Source organism: Anopheles merus, chromosome X, assembly GCF_017562075.2.
Source record: "Anopheles merus strain MAF chromosome X, AmerM5.1, whole genome shotgun sequence".
NCBI classification, from domain to species: Eukaryota; Metazoa; Arthropoda; class Insecta; order Diptera; family Culicidae; genus Anopheles; species Anopheles merus.
In genome coordinates, this window is record NC_054081.1 from 21,313,368 (window position 1) to 21,334,271 (window position 20,904).

A 20,904-nucleotide genomic window follows, 5' to 3' on the forward strand; every position below is an offset into this window, starting at 1 on the left:
GAACAGCTCGATTTAACCCATTGCCTCATACAAACACTTGAAAACATGGATGTGTGAGTGAACAACGATGTGTTGAAGCGTTGATGTTTATGTCAGAACTTCGGAAGAAGCCAGACAAACAAGAAGCATGCAGTTTCGTCCTCGGTGTTCAACAACCAATACACTGAGTAAGAAGAAATAAACGATCTATCCAGGAGTATCAGAATAGCGGGGAAACCCAGGGAAAGTAACAAAACAACGTGAAAGAGTATTTTATAATAAACTTTTTGTTTGATACGGATTGAAGAGTACGCACGTTTTGTTTTGTTCCGGTAGCTTGTGCACAACGTGATGACAATTCTCAAAATGGCATCAGAAAAAAACGCTTCACTCTGACGTTTCAACTGTTATATTAAGCTTAAACTCTGCAATATCGCTTGCTCTTTAAGCCAGTTTTAAGCCTGCTCTTTAAGCTTCCAGCAACTCGAAAAACGCTATCAATCTATTCGAAAATGTCACTTGGGTGTGTTTTTTGTATAAATACGGAAACAACTGTGTTACAATGTGTTCAAATCTTTTCTTCTGTAATTTAATTGAAACAACGTTTAAAAATTTAAATTTAAACTTTGACAAACTGGATAATTCGTTTGTTTTGGATGAAACAAAAATGTTGCGTGAGGCAAATAGGAATGTTTGCAAAATTGAGCTCCTTTTTGTCTCGCGAGATGTGTACGAGAATTTCGCTTTGTGTCTATTTGAACGGTGAAAGAACTTTTAAGCTATTATCTTTTGTTATTAATAATCTTGATGTCAAAACCTTGTGTCTATACAAATCTTGCTCTCAAGGTTTTGTACCACCTTTCTACCTTAATATATCTGGGTAGCATCTTTTAATATATCTTGGTACAAACCAAATTAAGAAGTAAATATCATTTTAGAAAATACGCTTCAGTGGAAAAAACAATATTTAGCGTCTAATAATCAAACCGCGGTAAACTTTGTGCTTGAGCTGGCAAAATATTGAGAAGTAAGTTCAATTAATTTCGCCTAGTTGTAGACAACGCTGGTAAAGTGCAATTTATATGCTCTTTCGATTCGGGTAATGTTATTATTCGGCTTGTGAACAGTTTTTCCGTTTTGGTAAAATTCTTGAAGATCAAGCTGATTATGTTATGCAGTTTCTCAGTTTTAATTGTACCGAGTTACGGTGAATTATCAACCATTCGATTTCTATCATTCGCATCTTGTTTCATATAAGAGTTTATACCCTACCTGCAATTATTTCCCGTAATGTAGGATCTTTTGACAGGTTATCGAAAAATATGTAGATGATATCTTATGGTAAATTTATTCGCTGAACTTTGAAAATTGAAATTAGTCGTAGAATACGTAATAATGTTTACGTAGAATGCGCATTATCATATTTAACGCTACTCTGTTGCGGTTCCGTAACCGACATCTTATATTTTCTCATGCCGGCTTCGTTCACATCGAACCAATGTTAGCTTTAATGCTGGTCGATCGTCAATTATTCGAAACGATTTCACATTGGCCAGGTTTTCTCCGATGTACGCTCTACTCGTTATAACTGATTTTCTAAAATTCAGAACTTCCAGTTCGATGCTAAAACTTCGACCCCAGGGCCAGCCAGTGAACTTTCCAGTTTGCTGGTGGCAGGCCTGGGGATCTGTCATTGGTCTTTTGCTAGGGAAACAACATTGATTACGAATCTCTGTACTCTACTCAAATGAATAGAAGCGGTGCGCATGTAAAATAATAATTTTCTTAGGATTATTGCAAATGACAAATTCTCATCACACTCACAACAGCAATGATGAACAGAGAAGAATTTAAGTTACAGTGGTGGATATTCAAAATCGGACGCTTGGTGCGGAGCTTTTGTATGTATCCGTCACTTTTGCAAACTACTGGGGACAATGGAACAGATCTCAACCTCATGATTTTCAAATAATTTGTATGAGTTCTTTAACACGTTCAGCGCTGTGGTTGTCTTCAGGGATCGCCAGTGAACTTTCCCTCTATCGGCTACTACTATCTTTAGCTAAGGAAACAACTAACATTGCGAACCACTATACTCGCATGAATAACAGCAGTGCGAAAGTATAAGAATGGTGTTCTACGAATTTTTGCGGTTGATAAAAACATCATTCCTCAGTAAAAAGTATTGATGAACAGGAATTGAACTTCCTTTTTTTGGTGTGGGACAAACCATATTCTGATAAGCGGAATTTAGCAAAAAAAAACTAAAATATCACGTTCACTTTCACGTGACCTTTACAACAAAACATCAAAATTTCAAAGATTCCCTTTCTTAATCGTAAGCCAAAATGATTGGCCTCGAAACCCAATTTAAATGAGAACCTGGTGATCTTTTAAGAGAGCTTAACACGCTCAGCCCGTATGCCATTATATGCAGTCCCTGGTCCTACAACTGATCTTTTGCTAGGAAAACAACAAACATTGCACACAATTGTACTTTGCCCACATGCATAGCAGCGATGGGCAGGTCAAATAATATTGTTCTACGAATTATTGCGGTTGATAAAAACCTCATCCCACATACACAACAGTGTCGATGAACAAAGTTGAGTTGAAATAATATAAAAATTAAAAAGCAAGTTCTAGTTGCTGGCGGAACGGAAAGTTGATGAAAATCGGTGCCAGGCTGAACGTGTTCTGTTAAATCAAAGTGAATAAAATGAGTTATGGGTCAAACAACTGTGTATAAAATGTGTCAAAATGTGTGAAATAGTGTAGAAAACATAGGAAAACCTGCATCTCGATAGAGCTGCCAAATTTAACTTAGACGGTTTTTGTAAACCCTGTATGAAATTTAAAATAAAATCTCTTTTGTTCGTATTTTGAAAATCTTTGAAGAAGGTATAAAGTTGTAATCTGTAAAGAATTGTAGCAAATAATTAATTTAGTGGCTAAAACCTATCTCTTCAAGTTTCATGAACATTACTGATGTTTAAGCTATGGAAACCGTAAAAATTAACTTACGCGGTTTCTATCCAGTTTTTTTTCGAAAACGCCTTTTTTCTAATAATTTGGCGGGGAAATTTTAAAACATAGGCAATGAAGCCGGTCTGGTGGTACAGTCGTCAACTCGTACGACGTAACAACATGCCCGTCATGGACCCGTAGGACTGACTATCCTGCTATGGTAATAAAAAGTCACTGAAAGCCAAGCTCACTTTCACTAGTGGGTACAGGCAGGCCTTGACCGACAGCGGTTGTTGTGCCAAAGAAGAAGAAGAAGGTTCTGCAAATATCCTGCTAAGAGTTTCCAAATTTTAAAAGTCTTAATAATCCAATTAAATCATTGTATTAATTTATTATTTCCTTCCTTTTTTGTTTCTTCCACAGCTTCTTCTCTTGATCACGAATTCATTATAGGATTCACTATTCAGTAACAGCTTTGAATGAAATTAGATGTGAATGAGTAACGTTACACTAAGTACGGTTAAAGTGTGTCAATCATGAATCCACAGCAGTTTTCTTTGCGTTGGAACAATTACACTTCTTATATAGCTGGAGCATTCGATTCACTTCGATATGAAGAAGATTTTGTTGATGTGACATTGTGTTGCGAAGGGCGAAAGATACGAGCTCATAAAATACTTCTCTCAGCATGCAGTCCATATTTTAAAGATGTGTTCAAAGAGAATCCCTGCCAGCATCCAGTTATAATTTTCAAAAATGTGCGTTACACCGATCTTATGTCCCTAGTTGAGTTTATGTATCAGGGTGAAGTGAGCGTGCCGCAGGAACAACTACCTTCCTTTCTTCACACAGCCGAAATTTTGGCAATAAGAGGACTCACCGACAACACAAATGATTCGCGCCAACCGGCAAGCACAACTACTTCAGCCATCGCTCAACAACTCATACAAAGTCAAGCGGTATTGGAAAAACCAGCTACAATTACCACTACTGACTCTCTGTATCTTACATTGCCATCAAATTCTACTATAGTCCATCAACCAAAGCTTGTACAAGCGCAGATTCAGACAACTCCTATCATAACTAAGCCACTGATCAAAAATACACCTACCGAAATTCCCTCCTTGGCTGCCTCATCAACACTTGCAGTGCCAATTGCTCAACAACAACAACCAGCTATCGCCAAAATACAGGTACAAGCAACGTCACAGTCACAACAGCCACAACAGGTACAAGTACAAGTACAACAAGTACAACAAGTACAACAAGTACAACAGACCCAACCACATCAAACACAGCAAGCGACAAATTCCCAGACTCAATCGCAATCCCAACAAGCGACTACTCTGCAAGAAGTCGTTGAAAACGTAGTTCTCCCTAGAAAGAAGAAAGTAAAAGGTCAACAGATAATTGCATCACAGTCAAACACATCTATACCTTCTGGTTCTACGGTAACAGTTACTACAACGGCGACAGGGCAATCTGGTGACAATGAAATGTATGAGACAGACACCTATACTATCACGACGAAGGATGCACGAGAAGATCACGAACAGGGTATGTGAGAAGCCGAGGGCTACGATCAATTCAATTCTAAAAGTTACCAATATTCGTTTTTGCAGCCGAACAGTACGTAGAAAGTGGACAATCTTCTGGCACTACGTTAAAGATGGAAATTCCAGAGTTTATCAGCGTTGGAGAGCCGATAAATACTGGTAACGGCACAAATAATACATACCTCCAAGGTAGCTTCTATAAAGTGGGCCTAAATATATTTCATCTATTAAGATATGCTTTTCAATTATTTATCTCATTGCGTTCTTCTGTTTCTGGAATATTTCTAAGAAAACATGAAATTTGTGTTTTATTCCAGAAAGCTACGAACTTGTCTCAGAAAATATGGAAGATAAGGACGAGGAAGAAGATATGGCACAGGATAATATTGAGATAGAAGGATCGGAAGTGGATATGAGTAAGTATAAGACTATAGTATTATATGTACTGCCATATGTATATATATATATATATATATATATATATATATATATATATATATATATACATACATATATATATATATATATATATATATATATATATATATATATATATATATATATATATATATATATATATATTTTATATATGTATATATATAAAGTAGTGTGCAAGTACACCGCAAGTCTTTCTGCTGAACATTGCGAGGGTTGCGAGTAGTATGTTTCGCTGGACATTTATTTGAGTTTTAGCTTCTATTACTTTTTATTTAAAGAATCTTTTTTCTTCGCTGTGATTCGTCAAATTGATTACTTACAGCTTTTTTTGTGGCTTTGCAACAAAAAATATATCATGTCAAGTCAATCTGCGGTACCGGCGAACTCGTTCGACGAGAAACATTCGTCGCTCATGAATGGACAAGGTTGTACCACTAGATTGGCTAGTACACAATATATAAGGTTTTCTTATTTTTTATTTAGAGGGCTATGAAATGAGTGAAAATGAGCGTCGCGGCGAACGTTCCCAGCCGACGAGTTTGCCGGTTCGGCAGAATAGCAAGCTATGATTTGCACTGAACTGTTCGCGGGGTGTCCTAATTTTAACTGCTAAAACTATGGTCGAAAAAACTGCTTACCTTCACAACTTGTTTTCATGCGAAATCAATGGCGTTATAAAGCTATCGCGATTGCGAGACCTCATACGTGCTCGCAAACTGCTCGAGATAGTTCTGCGGGTTTTCAACGCGAGTGTAATATATATGCCTATTTTTTCTTCATGTATTCTAGGTCGTCTTTTCCAGGGATCAACTGATGAGCAGACAAAATCTAACATTTTACAAGGTATGATTGTTCACTTTTTTTAGACATCGCGTTTTCATTATTCGTAGAGAATTTGTATTGATGGTGGAAAGCATTGCTTTAGTTTTGGCAGTTGTATATATTTTCTTTAATAAATCGTTGATAAAGTTCCACATTTTCCTTTGCTAAGGCCATGGTGGCTATGTATCGCAATTCTCGCGGTAATCAAAATTTTTAAGACTTGCCTTGAAGTTTTCAAGTGTGGATGGGTTGACATGGGTTTGTTTTACTTTTACCGTAGTGTCTACGACTAAATAAATACTCGTTGTTCTACCACCGCCTATACGAGTAGGCCTATTTCTTTTGTATGGGGGATTCAAATTTAGCACATTCAAAAGCTTGGTTTATCTGCTCCTCGTATTTACATGAATTCTCTTATCTTCTTTTTATTTGTATCTTTTTGTATTTGCTGTTTGAATTTTCAGATTTTATTGTGGAATTTTCCTTTTTCTATTTCTTTTCTTCATATTGTAAACTTGTTAACAAATTTACTCAGTATATGTACGATCGCTTACCAGCGTACGCGATACATTTTTATGGGAGCGTAAACAACGTAAAACATTATTTTCAAGGACCGAACGGCCATCAGACACAGAATTATACTGCTGGCCTAATGTGAATTGCCACTTTCATGCTTTTGATAGGCCAGCGGGCTTGCTAAGATTTATAATTGTTGAAGGTGTGGACACATTTTGGTTGACAGTTTTTGTATTCTGTAGACGTGTATCATCCACATACACCTTCAGACGGTTGAAGTTTGTGGATTTAAAAGCTACTATTTTTCGTTACTTAGTTAACGAATAATGTAGGGTAAGTGTACCTATTATGGCCATAACGATCATTATTTTTGCTATAAAACAGTGAATTTACTTTCTGCGCCCATGAATGGATTTTTTATGTCGAATATGAACATTTTAAAATATTCATGCTTTATTATTAGTCACATGCCAGAAACATGTACTATATAAAACATTGTACTATTAAACAAAATTATTTCCTTTTAAAACGTTAGAAAGTATTTTAAAACCAAATATGAACTGAATTCTGAGCATGGTTTTCAATAACATTATATAGGACACTATCATTTATTAGTTATTTCAGTTTTAAAATGAGTCCCCTGAAGAGCAGACATTCCTTACCGTTTTACCAAGAGCATTGCGGTTGACTATTAGTGATTTTTAAAGCTTTACATCAAAATTTCTATTCATCTTAATGTTTCACTTCAACTTAATGTTTGGCAATTATCACTACAAACTTAACGAATTGATGCAAAAATATATAAAATTTGTATAAATTGTTCACCTATCTACATTAAAGGTACAACTATATTCCTTCTTCTATTTGGCTTAACGTTTTACGCGAGCATGTCGGCCTATATGAACTTTTAAGACTTATTAATATTTAGTCCTTAGCAATAGGCCTTTTTGAACCGTTCCTTCTGAATAAAAAAATAGTTAGTCCTCGCTACAGGGAGAAGGTCAATTATCGCAGGAGGTGAAGTAGACCATAGTGCAAAGGACATATCAATAAAAAAGTAAATGTAGATACATCGCTCCATATTTTTTTGTTATATTAGTAAAAATACGCATTCAAACGCCTTGCTTTCTTCAGAAAATTATATAGAAATATTTTTTTTTATTTCTCGTAAGGACGGCCTGGTTGGCTGTATCATTAGTGGACTAGTCTTAAATCTAACATTGGGGCCCTTTCCGTTTTAAGCTCGTAGGCTGAAATTTCTGCCTGTCAGTTGGTAGCATTGTATAGCAGTTTTCGGGCAGCTATCTAAGTGGGTATAATATACAGGTGGACTTATCCCAAGGTGTATGAATTTAGTAGACTGATTTTTATCGCTTCTGCTTCTGAATGAAGATTTTAAGAGTGTTTTGAGTATTCGTCAAGCCTCCAGAAAGCTTGTTTGAATAAAAGTTTTAACCCATCCTGTCAAAAAATGATATTCAAATTTGGATTTTAAAAAACTATGAGACCACCTGAACTACATACACTTTGATTTTGGATTCCATAACCTAAATTCTTTAATGCACCATGAGATAAATTTAAACACTTCCTTGTTTTGCCCTGTTTTCGAGCAGGTACTCGAATCTAATTCTAGCTTTGAGGCTAGAATAATCTAGACTGAAAATTGCAGGCTAGTTTTATGTGTGGTTTTGTATGGAGTGTTAACATGATTTCAGCCTAAAACTGTCAAACTCCATACAAAAAACTGACTAGAATCGTGAAGGGCCCAATTGAATAGTTCAATTGTATTTCTTAATATCTATGGGCTGGCGGGAGCACATTTCCTTGCTCGGCTTTGTGCACCTTATTCCGGGTGTGCTCGGATTCCGATGTATGCCAGCCGTTCTCTTTCCTAATGTCTATGGGGAATTCCAGTATTCTCAACCAAGGGAACAGGGATTCGGTGTATATGGCATCGACACCGTATTTTACAGGTGTTAGGTGTGCGATGATTTCCAGCATCCGAGTTGTCTAGTGCTCCGCGATGGGTTGGTTGCGCTAAATCACCACTCTGAGCTCGTCATGGTGGTTAGCTTCTGTCCCAACCGTCGGTTATGTATGTGTTCAGACTGCCCAAGGATCGCTTAACATAATTTAACATGCAACGTAGACTATATTCTACACACTAAAGTTACTACTAAAAAATTCGCTAATGGGTACAATCATACATAACCGGGTAAATATGTACGCGAGAGAACATTAATAAGCGTCCACATGCCTATGCGTGTGTAGATGTGGATATAAAGAAAATCCACATGCACACACGCACACCCATGTAGACACCCACCCATGCACACGAACGCCTATACACCCTAAGCTATATATGATCATACCTATACATTTATTAGGTCTCTAAACATAACAATTCAGTACGTGATTATAAGGTGATGCCAACCTCTTTAGCATATTTGTGCAGAATTCTCGCATATTCATAGTCCCTTTGACCAAGGATGTCACGTATTGGGACCTCAGGGTTCCTTCCTATTGCTTGAACCGTCGATAGTAGTGTTGGTCTTATTGTTTCAAACTCCACACATGACCATATGACGTGGTCGATGTCGTGGAATTCGTAACCACAGCTACATACATTTGTATCGACGATCCCTATGTGTTGTAGATGTGCATTCATCGCATAGTGGTTTGACATGAGTCTTGATGTCATGCGAATGAATCCACGATCTGCCTGTAGGGTTTGAAACCATGGACGTTGTGTCACCCTAGGAGAGATGGAGTAAAGAAATCTCCCGAGATCATCGGAATCCCACATGCTCTGCCAACGAGCCATGCATAATTGCTGTGGGAAGCGGAGGAATTCGTGAGGCTGAATCGAGTATAGAAATATCATATCTTTAAAAATATACCCTGTAACACTTCCACGCAACTCTGTGACATTGGTGTAAGCTTATTTTGGAAGTGGCAAAAATTTCATCAACAGGGTAAACGTACCTATAGTGGTGCTAGTACCAATAGTGGTGGTATTGCACTAAAATGCGTCTCATACGATAAATTAACAGTAGTTAAGTTATCTACGATAGTGTGAAACGTTCTCTAGCCTTTTACAAAGGATTTAAAAATGAAATGGGGCCATTCTGTTTCTTAGTGACCGAAAAATTCATTATTTTGTGAAAGGTATCAACATTTTTCCAAAATCCTTAGAATTTTATAACGATACTCATATTTTTGTTAACGTTCTAAATGACCACATAACAACGCAATTATTAATTTTTTAACATAATTGTTAGCAAATGATATTGTTTAATTCAAATTCGTTGGCTTTTGACAATATTTACGTATTTTTAAGTGTTTTTTTACGATAATGTTACAGGTAATTAGAATACAGATAATAAAAACAGGTAATTTTAGATTTTTTTCGACGACATTCTTGATATGTCGTACTGTTTTCATTAAAATAAGTAACAAAAATGAGTTTTCTGTAAGTAATTTACCAAACAAAGACCCAAATTCGTTTATTTGGCTGAGTTAAAATCGACTTCAAATCAAATCAAGCAAACTCTTCTGGGTATGGGTTGACGACAGGTGTTATTCAGTACTTTAGTGAATATTTTCATCAACCAAATTCATACATTTTTTACGATCAAATTATGAAAGATATCATTATTATCGCAGTAATCCTTGCTATTCACACGAAAACAGCTTCAAACCTAAGTTATATTGATATTATACACTGTTTGAGGCATCCTTGTTTACTTTACCACCACTATAGGAACACAATACAACGACTATAGGAACCATACCACCATTATAGGTACAACGAAGCAATCACAAAAATATGTATTTTTTAGTAAATTTGATGGTAAAAATGGTTGTGATTGCGAAGATAAAACATATGCCAACTGTTATGTGTTAAAATATTCAGAAATTATCCTTCCTGACACTTTAAATTCATTAAAATACATCGGTACCACCACAAATTGCACATTTACCCTATGCTACTAAATCTTATTTTGCATTTTTCTTCGTTATTTGTTATGTATTGGGTTATCAAGGGCCGGTCTAGTGGTACAGTCATCAACTCGTACGACTTAACAACATGCCCGTCATGGGTTCAAGCCTCGAATGGACCATGCCTCCATATGGCGAAAGGCCATGAGAGTGACAAAATGCTGACAAATTTTTCATAACGTAAGCTTTTGTCACTTTTTTGACCTGTTGTCAAAATTTTGTAACCTGGAGCAGCCAGGAAATAAAGTCGACAAAAGTTGACAAAAAGTGACAAAATTTGACATTCGCGAAAAAGCGTAAACAAACAGCTAATTGGCGCAGTTGTGGCCAATTGCTATGATAATAGTGCTAAAATGTATGTTTATAATTGATTGAAGTACCTATTTAGTACTTCTTAAAGAAAATATCGATGATATTCAGATGTTGGAGCTTTTTGTTGTTCTTGTGTATATTTTTGTTGCGGCCACGAGAAAATCTCTTTTTTGCAGTTGACAAGCAATTTTGATAAAGTTGAAAAAAAAAATTCAACATTTTGTCTCCTCCATGGTCACGCGCTAATACGTAGGACTGACTATCATGCTATGGTAACAATAAGTCTGAAAGCCAAGCTCACTTCACTAATGGGTACTGGCAGGCCTTGACCGACAACGGTTGTTGTGCCAAAGAAAAAGAAGAAGAACCAATAAATCGTGGGAAACTCTGTAAACACGAATTCAACCGCAAATTGAAATCGTGGTGGAATAAAGGACATCATACAGCCTTGAATTATAAAAACATAGCTAGGCACAAATTCAATGAAATGTGCACAATCGAATAAGCAATCGAATACAGAAAGAGAACTGCCATAATTACACAAAAAAAAGAACAAAAGAAAACAATTCCTAAACAGTATTGACAACATAAATGAAAGACCAAAACCCAAAGATCTTTGGGCCTTAGTCTCCCTCCTCTCTCTTGTTGGCCTGCTCATGATAGAGCACGTCGATGTGACATGGCCCGGTCAACAATATTTTTCCAAGATGCTCGGTCCCTGGCTGCAGCCTCCCATCCATGCAGACACCCGATCTCCGTCAGGTCTCGCTTCACCTGGTCCAACCATCGAGTTCACTGTGCTCCCCTGCGCTGTACGTCAAACTGGGGATCGCTGTCGAACACCTTCGTGGTGAGGCATGAGTCCGACATCCTCATGACATGCCCCAGCTATCGTACCCTGCCAGCCTTTGCCACCGTCAGGATGCTCGGTTCGCCGTACAGCTCAGCAAGCTCGTGGTTCATCCTTCTCCTCCACGCTCCATGCTCGAACACACCGCCAAAGATGGTCCGGAGGATGCGTCGCTCAAACACGCCCAGTGCGTCTGTATCCTCCGCTCGGATGGTCCAGGAATCGTGTCCGTAGAGGACCACCGGGCGAATCAATGTGCGGTATGTCTCACATTTCGTGCGGGCTCGAAGTCTTCTGGATCTCAGCAGTCGGTGAAGCCCATAATATGCACGATTCTCCTGCACAATGCGTCTCCGGATTTCGCTGCTGATGTCGTTGTCCGAAGTAACGACCGTCCCGAGATAGCAAAACTCCTTTACCACCTCGAGACTGTCGCCGTCAACTAATACACTGCTTCGCAGATGGTCTGAGTCACCGGCAAGCTTCGTCTTCGTCGCATTGATTCTCAATCCAATACTTGCTGCTTCGCGTTTGAGTCGGGTGTACGCCTCACACTCCTTCGCTGTTGTCTTGCCGATGATGTCGATGTCATCCGCGAAGCCAAGAAATTGGAGAGACCGGTAGAGGATCGTGCCAGTTATGTCGTTGTCTAGCCTCGCGCAAAGAATGACACCTCCCAGGGCGATGTTGAAAAGCAGACAGGAGAGTCCGTCACCTTGTCTCAGACCCCTGTGAGGTTCGAACGATTCCGACGTCAAGTTCGATACTCTCACCTTGCACTCCACACCGTTCATGGTGGCCTCTAACAGCCGGATCAACTTCCCAGGGAAGTGGTACCGCTGCATGATGCTCCATAGCTCCTTCCGGTCTATGGTGTCGTAGGCCGCCTTGGAGTCGATGAACAGGTGGTGCGTTGGAATCTGGCGCTCTCGGCACTTCTGGAGGATCTGCCGTAGAGTGAAAATTTGGTTGGTGGTGGATTTGCATCCGACAAACCCAGCTTGGTAGCTGCCGACAAAATTTGTAGCAAGGGGTGCAAGTCTGCAGAACAGGATCTGGGACAGGATCTTGTAGGCGGCATTCAAGACTGGAATGGCTCGGAAATTCGAACAATCCAGACTGTCGCCCTTTTTGTAGACTGGGTGAATAACACCCAGCTTCCATTCCATTCCTGCTCCATTCAGATGTCCTTCGTAGTAGTATTTCCACCTTTCGATACATGCAAACTTACATGCAGGCTTGTAATATTCCCCTGCCGATTTCCAACATTCCCCTAAGTGATTGAAATATTCTCTTATGTGATTCGAAACCCTGTACTTTCTTCTAAAAAATCCAATAACACGTTTTTATATTGTTTATGTGATGTAAAATTAAATTTTCAAAAACCTGCTAAAATATCATGTAAAATTACCGTGATTTCTACAGGGGTCAAACATAGATGACTTATAGACAAAAATAGGTGCTTCTGAGTCAACAATCAATGCACACGGTCAAGAATTAATGCTTGAGAGCCAAAATTTGGTGACAACGACTGTATTGTTTACCACAGCAGGATAGTCAGTCCTACGTATGGGGGCATGGTCCAGTCGGAGCTTGAAGTTGAAGAGTATGGAGAGGTATGTTGTTTCATAGACATGTTTAGCGAGTGTTATGTCCGAGCATAGGATTGACTAATACAGTGCTACTCGAGACTGGCCTATCACAGCAAAAAAAGCCTTGAGTCACACAAAGTTAGAGTATCAGCTCTTATCATCACAATTGAGTACATGACGCTGATATGGATTTGTTTTCAGTCAAAATATGTTTTGAAATCGATAATGAAACTTGGTAGCACTGAACATACCGCTTGTTTGAAAATCATTGCGCTGAACTTGTTTCATTATTTCCAGTTTATTTGAAACTCCAAGGCATAGTGAAGTAGTCGCTTGATCGCCGTCGACATTGTGTGTATTGATGCTTTCTCTGTTCATTCCATTTCATCCGTTTCCTCGATGCCTCCATTCCTTTATTTCTTCTCTTCTCTGTATCTCTAAACTTCCAGATACAGAACTTCGCTTCCGGTGCAGTATCTGTTGGAAGGGCTTCAAGCACCCGATGTCGTTGACCCTGCACAAGGATTTACACTCGGGAAAAACCAAGTGTCCGGTTTGTTTGCGTTCTTTCTCTCGCAGTTACGATATGCGCATTCACCTGAACAAAATCCACCAAGTGACACTGAAGCTAGATGCTCGTTTCAACTTTAAAAACATGAAATCAGAGTAAAAATACGCTTATTCTGTTTGGCAAGTCAATTCTCAATGTTGATAGCAGTGTTCATCGCTCACGAGATTTTATTTTTAAAGTATGCTAATAGTTGTGATTACTGTGGGTTTCAAATCCATCTGGAGAGCGTTGAGTTATCCTGTAAACATTCAAAACTGATTCGTAAAGTATTGCAATTGAAAAACTTAGGAAACATAAAAAATACCCTCGGGAAATTCGTTATTCGTTATTCGTTCATAGTTATAATTGTTATTATCGTCCGTTGAAAAATGTAAAACATGTTTAATATACAGAACTTGTTTTTTGTAATATCTAAAAAGCAAAAAATTAAAAACGATTATTCATTTGACAATCAGTAAAAATCTGATTTTGGCTTTGGAACCATAACCCGAATTAGCTTATCGAGCTTATCGAAATGACTTTGCTGTAAAAACAATATATGAAGAAAATACTCTTTCTTGGTAGAATAACAGTTTTTTGCCATTTAAAAACTTTGCTGCCGTTTGTATGTATCCTCCTGGGGTTTGAAGAATAGTGCAGTTAAATAAAAAAAACTGTTGATTGCACATTCGAAATGACATGTGCTGTGCGTTATCCATTACAGATAGAAATACTCGAAACAAGAAAGAAGAAGAATCAATACACCTGCACAAAAGATTTAAGACTGAAAATATAGGATTTCAAATCATATAAACGAATAGTTCAATAGTTCTTAGGGTAATGTCGGCACCCACAGTCTGATGACAACTCCACAGTATGCTTGCAAAATTCTCCTAGTCGATTGCAACACACCCCTATATGATTGCAAACTCCCAAAGTATGCTTGCAATATTACCCTAAATGATTGAACTATTCCTTAAATAATTCGAAACCCTGTATACATTATTTTGGAAATGACTCGGGTTGATGTACCAATGCGCTCAACCATTATCAATCTGGTTGAGTTTTTTAGTCTCTGATGCTTCTTCGGGGGTGTTGCAGGGGAGTAACCTTTGGACCGCTGCTGTTCGTCATTTTTCAAAATGGCGTAACTCGATTGCTCCCTCCTGATAGCCACCTGCTGTACGACGACGCAAAGCTGTTCCTGACTATCCTTGACCTGTCAGACCAACTCCGCCTTCAAGCCACTCTAAGTGCCTTCCAGTCTTGGTGATCTTTGAATGGACTTGACTTGTGACAATACGTCGAATGGACAGAAGTTTGCTGTCGACGCGCTACTCGACGTGGAGAAACGCCGCACTCGCTTTGGCTCCTTTGATCCGTTTATTCGCATGTGTAGTGAGCAGGGATGTATCAAATAGGATATTTTCAATTTCGGGAAAAAATCAATGGGTATTTACCCGGTAAAAACCATATTTTCCCGGGTAGATTGGGTTTTTCCAATCGCGCAACAGCTAATGAGAGTTTTTACATATTGAATGTAATTGATATCTATGATATGGCTACGATGGAATGGAAATTTGAAGTGAGAGTGTCAAGCATGTATGCACGAAGTTTAAGTGATTCACGTAGAACATATATTGAATGTAGAACATAGAAAAGATTAAAGTTACAACTCCTAACATAAAGCGCTTAATAACTTTTATTTGTGATGTCATCAATTCAAATTCAAACCTACAGGGCCGGAGCCATCCGTAAGCGACCCGTAGTCGTACGAGTTGACTCGAAAGGTACATTAGGTTCAGTCTGGGCAACGATTCTGGTAGGTGCAAGACACCATAAACGACATCAATCCAACGATGCACCAATAATTTTGGATCGGGTCGGCTAAAAGTAGGATCAGTCCGAAGTGGGTCTAGCTAGTCCGGGTTGACCCAAATTATCGGCAGGTCCGAGAAGGAGGTTCAATACTCTGATCGAATATTGTTTATTGAATATTTTAAGACTGTGTATCACTAATATATTCGCTTGCAAACAAATAAAAAGCCAATACAGTTAGCAAAAACCCAACCAGTAAGCGCCCAAAATCTTAAATTCAAATATCCCTGCTGTCAGATCATATGTCCCTGAAAGGTGACAATGTGTCCAAAAAGAGTGACGCAATTTTGCAATATAAATCCACAGATCTCGGTAACGTCAACGTTTTCATGAATCGTTCCACAGTCTTGGGATCGACGATCGCCGATTCATCAAAGTGTCCTTTACGGTCTTGTGTTCTATCAGTTTTGATTTGATGGTTCAGTAACCGCTCACAGATACCACAAAATTTCAGCAAGCCCAGTAAATTGTAGCCAAGATTGTACACACTAACACGGCTGCCAATTCTTTTAAATTAACCCCGCAAATCGAAATATCATCTGAATTTTTAACGGGGGGCCTGTAAGCGCCTAATAAATCAACTGTTTGTATATCACGAGCACGAGCATACTGCGTTGTTTTGTTTTAAAGTTCTGACTGACAGGTCGATATGACAGAATGAATTATTGCAATTTTATTTATTTGTTTTATTGATATTCAGTGAAACAACTGATTTTACACTGATAGTACTGATTTTCAGTAACATGTGTATTACTGAAATGAATTCAGTAAATTGTTTTAATATTCTATTACTGAACCGTTTCAGTAAAAAAAAACTTTATTAAAGCAGGATTAGAAAATTTGCTGTGTAGAACCGCCATATGGAACATTTTTATCCCATAGGCAAAATACGTTGTAATGGCTGGTATCCCTGCTGTCAACGAGTGACAGATATGCTTTTGCAAGTTTAGCAGCAGCACTGGGTAAAAATGCGTGGAAAGTACTCAATGAGAAGTGCTAGTAGAAGATGATCTGTTCATTCATGTTTTTAATATTATGGATTTGGCGAAAATCAATGATTGGTTATTGTACGAAGAATTTGCAAATGAAAATATATCTAGCCGCAATTTTCTTTTCAAGCTAGGCGAAAAGTACGTCGAAAATAAGAGCGCCAACTTGCCTGTGTCATGTGCTGGAGGTTCTCGTCAGCGCTGCCACAGAATTACAGACGTTTGCCTAGATCCAAACAACTTAGAACAAGAGATTTGTTTATAAAAAATATAAAAACCCTACTTATCACTAGATTGATGAAATAATTTATAGCTATAAGCCTAGATTTACTGTCGTTCAACCCTATAAGGAATAATTATAACCAGCAGAAAACAATATTTTTAATGCTTTAATTGTAGTTTTTCTATCGGTTATTTATTTAATAATCACAAGACACCTCATTCATGTAATAAAACTTCCGAAAATATAGACAATGCATGTTTATAGACCTTATGTTATGCATGTTATAGCTTTAAAAAAGGGTAACCAGAAGTTATGGACAAATAAGCCACTAGAGAAAGCATAAAAATCTGCGAAGAACAGATCGGACTGTTGAATTATTCATTAATAACTTATCCAGTGTGTATGACAAGTTTCCATCTTTCCCGTACAGTTCGTCTTTACTTAACATCCTCTGAATAGTATGTTTTGAAAACTTTCTATGATTTATTAATTTGGAATTGAATATGACAACTGCACGAAGTATAGTGTACCGGGAAACCAAAAAAATAAAAATTTGGAAATTCAAAATTCTGATTCGAGTGGCCACCCTGTAAAATTTATATTCGGTTATCCCTTGCTATCATATTGAATGCCACAAAGTGTTACGTTGCTTTCTCGTTTTGGTGTAATGAATCTTACTTACTTATCCGGCGCTACAACCGCTTTGTGGTCTTGGCCTGCCTCAGGAGGGTCCGAAACCGCTAACGGTCTCGCGCCTTCGTCTGCCAGTCCGTTATCCTTAATGGCGGACGCCTCCACGCCATCTCGCCACCTCAGTTTGGGCCTACCACGCCTCCTCTGTCCTTGTGGACGGCCTCAAAAGACTTTACGGGCTGGGTCGTCCTTTTCCATACGTACAGCATGGCCAGCCCACCGGAGCCTGGCGAGCTTGATATGCTGTACGACAGTGAAGTCGCCGTACATCTCGTATAGCTCGTCATTATAGCGGCTCCTCCATTGTCCTTTCGCACATATGGGGCCAAGTATCGTTATGAGCATTTTCCTCTCGAACGCGGCTAAGACGGTCTCGTCAGATTTAGATAGCGTCCATGTCTCAGAGGCGTATGTGAGTACCGGTACTATATAGGTACTATATAGTCCTAGCTTCGTCCGTCGCGACAGGTTTTTTGAGGTGAACTGATTTTTCAGGCTGTAGAATGACCGGTTGGCAGCCAGCATCCTTGCGCGCAACTCAGCTTCCATGCTATTGTCGTTGCTGACCTTTGACCCAAAATTGGTGAATTGTGGGACGACTTCAAAAGTGCGTTCACTTATCTATACATCATGCCGACGTAGGTTCTGGTTATGTATTGAAATATGAAATAAATATGAAATATGTATTGGTAGGCCCGCTGATGTTGCCACCATCAGTTTGGTCTTTGCCTCGTTTATCTGCAAGGCGAGGTTCTCTGCTGCCTGCTCGATCCCTTGGTAGGCTTCTGCTACATAGGAGAGCCGTAGAGCAATGATGTCTATATCATCAGCGTATGCCAGAATCTGGGTTAATGGTTTCCGTAGTCTCCACCCACGAGTCGCGGATGGCCCTCTCTAGTGCCAGGTTAAATAAGAGGCAGGCAAGCCCGCCCCCCTGGTGTCTCCCTGGGGAGCATTCATCGGCGAACCAGCCAGATTTGGTGTTACCACGACGGGGGGGGAGTATATTTCTTGCAGAGTTTATTTTTGATTTTAGCGCGTTCCACCTCTCGCCTGTAGTTTCGTATCTGTTTGACGGTAGCGGAGGCTCTTCTAAAGCGGCTTTGAATTCCTGTTGGACGGAAATGTCCCTTAGATGGTAATGTCGATACGTTCTGGCATTTAACAGACTCGACTGTCGTCGACACGTGGTCGATGTGGTTGAGGGTTACTTCATCCGGGTGAGCCCACGTAATTTTGTGGATTTCCCTCCGCGAAAATTTGATACTTCCAAAAACCAGATCTCTCTCTCTCTCTCTCTCTCTCTCTCTCTCTCTCTCTCTCTCTCTCTCTCGCACGCGTCAGAACAAGAGAATATGGAGAATGTATGCGTGGAGAATGTATGTGTGCGTTATACGTTAGATTAGCGATTGTGAATTATAAAGTTAAAATACAAGTAAACTAACTTGAACTATTATCTAACAATTATGATTCTTCTTACCGCAAAAGGTGCAATAAGTGATAAATTACTACGAAAAGTTAATATCAGCGCGTAATATTGGGCGTTTATCGATTTTACGATCACTCATAGATGCACGAGTACAGCTGCTCAAGAAAAATGTCGAGGCAGTGACGGCGAGCCATTACGCTGGATCAAAATACTTCACAGGCACTTTTGGTCATATTCTGGGGTATTCTATGGTGGATTCGAGTACTTCTAAGGCATTTTTGGTGATGTTCTATGGTATTCTATGGTGGATCAAACTATTTTGCAGGCACTCTTGGTGATGTTCTGGGGTATTCTATGGTGGATCAAACTACTTTTTTGGCTTTTTTGGTGATGTTCTGGGGTATTTTATGGTGTATCAAACTTTTTTTAAAGTTTTTCCTTGATAGACTGTAAGAGTTGTGTCATATGATATCGCTTTTGAACTAGACATGGGCAAGAAGAGCGGGAATCATAAGGTTCGCTCGCTCCCATTAGTGAGCGGCCGCTTGCCGCTCTTCATTCCAGAAAAATATGATTCGCCCGCTCGCATAAAAAAAATATAAAAAACTCGTTTTAAACTAGTTGCCCTGAGACAAAAATAAATAAAAATTTATAATACTGTCGGACTTATGTAAATAGCTGCATGTAAAAACAGTAAATATTTTTATTGTAGTTACGTAAAACTAAAACTCAAATTAACATTAAAAAAAACATCAGAAGCTACTGTCGTCGACCCACACTGCCTATTCAATACACACGTTTAAAACATCGTAGAGCGCGAGCGCAACGTATGTGCAAAACACACAGAGAAAAACAGCCTGGCTTGCGAGCGCACTTACTTACTTACTTATCCGGCACTACAACCGCTTTGCGGTCTTGGCCTGCCTCAGGAGTGTCCGAAACCGCTCACGGTCTCGCGCCTTCGTCTGCCAGTCCGTTATCCCGGCCTTAATGGCGGACGCCTCCACGCCATCTTGCCACCTCAATTTGGGCCTACCACGCCTCCTCCGTCCTTGTGGACGGCCTAAAAAGACTTTACGGGCTGGGTCGTCCGTTTCCATGCGTATAACATGGCCAGCCCACCGGAGCCTGGCGAGCTTGATACGCTGTACGACAGTGAGGTCGCCGTACATCTCGTATAGCTCGTCATTATAGCGGCTCCTCCATTGTCCTTCCACACATACGGGGCCAAGTATGCTCAGAAGGCATCTTCCTCTCGAACGCGGCTAAGAGGGTTTCGTCAGATTTGGACAGTGTCCATGTCTCAGAGGCGTATGTGAGTACTGGTACTATATAGGTACTATATAGTCCCAGCTTCGTCCGTCGCGACAGGTTCTTTGAGGTGAACAGATTTTTCAGGCTGTAGAATGACCGGTTGGCAGCCAGCATCCTTGCGCGCAACTCAGCTTCCATGCTGTTGTCGTTGCTGACTTTTGACCCAAGATGGGTGAATTGTGGGACGACTTCAAAAGTGCGTTCACTTATCTATACATCATGCCGACGTAGGTTCTGGTTATGTATTGAAATATGAAATAAATATGAAATATGTATTGGTAGGCCCGCTGATGTTGCCACCATCAGTTTGGTCTTTGCCTCGTTTATCTGCAATCCGAGGCTCTCTGCCGCCTGCTCGATCCCTTGATAGGCTTCTGCTACATAGGAGAGCCGCAGACCAATGATGTCTATATCATCAGCGTATGCCAGGATCTGGGTTGACTTATAGAAGATGGTTCCCGTAGTCTCCACCCTCGAGTCACGGATGGCCCTCTCTAGCGCCAAGTTGAATAGGAGACAGGCAAGCCCGTCCCCCTGGCGCAGACCTTTGGTGGTAGCAAAAGGTCCTGAGAGTTTTCCATCCACCCTCACCTGGCATGTGACGTTGGTCATAGTCATTCTAACTAGCCTTATCAGTTTGGCCGGGATTCCAAAAGAGCTCATAGCGTCATAAAGTTTTACCCTGGCTATGCTATCATATGCGGCTTTGAAGTCAATGAAGAGATGGTATGTGTCGTGTCTGTATTCAGCCATCTTCTCCAAGATCTGCCGCATGGTGAAGATCTGATCAGTGG

The 20,904-nt window shown here is 39.6% G+C and overlaps 1 protein-coding gene across 5 annotated transcripts in view; it reads left to right on the plus strand.

The window, feature by feature from the left end:
• Positions 1-887: 887 nt before the first annotated feature.
• Positions 888-20,904, plus strand: part of LOC121598841 (protein abrupt-like) — a 66,514-nt gene continuing 46,497 nt past the window's right edge. For 3 of the 5 annotated variants that reach the window (XR_006005766.1, XM_041928663.1, XM_041927422.1), the window contains exons 1-5: positions 888-1,006; positions 3,370-4,503; positions 4,569-4,691; positions 4,820-4,918; positions 5,730-5,783. Coding sequence is in view for 4 of the 5 variants with exons in the window: in XM_041928663.1 (XP_041784597.1) it covers positions 3,483-4,503; positions 4,569-4,691; positions 4,820-4,918; positions 5,730-5,783 (1,297 nt within the window). In the remaining variant the exon portion in view is untranslated. Of the gene's footprint in view, positions 1,007-3,369; positions 4,504-4,568; positions 4,692-4,819; positions 4,919-5,729; positions 5,784-12,867; positions 12,906-13,483; positions 17,374-20,904 lie in introns of those variants that run through there. The other 2 variants (XM_041926590.1, XM_041929492.1) reach the window with 2 other exon arrangements.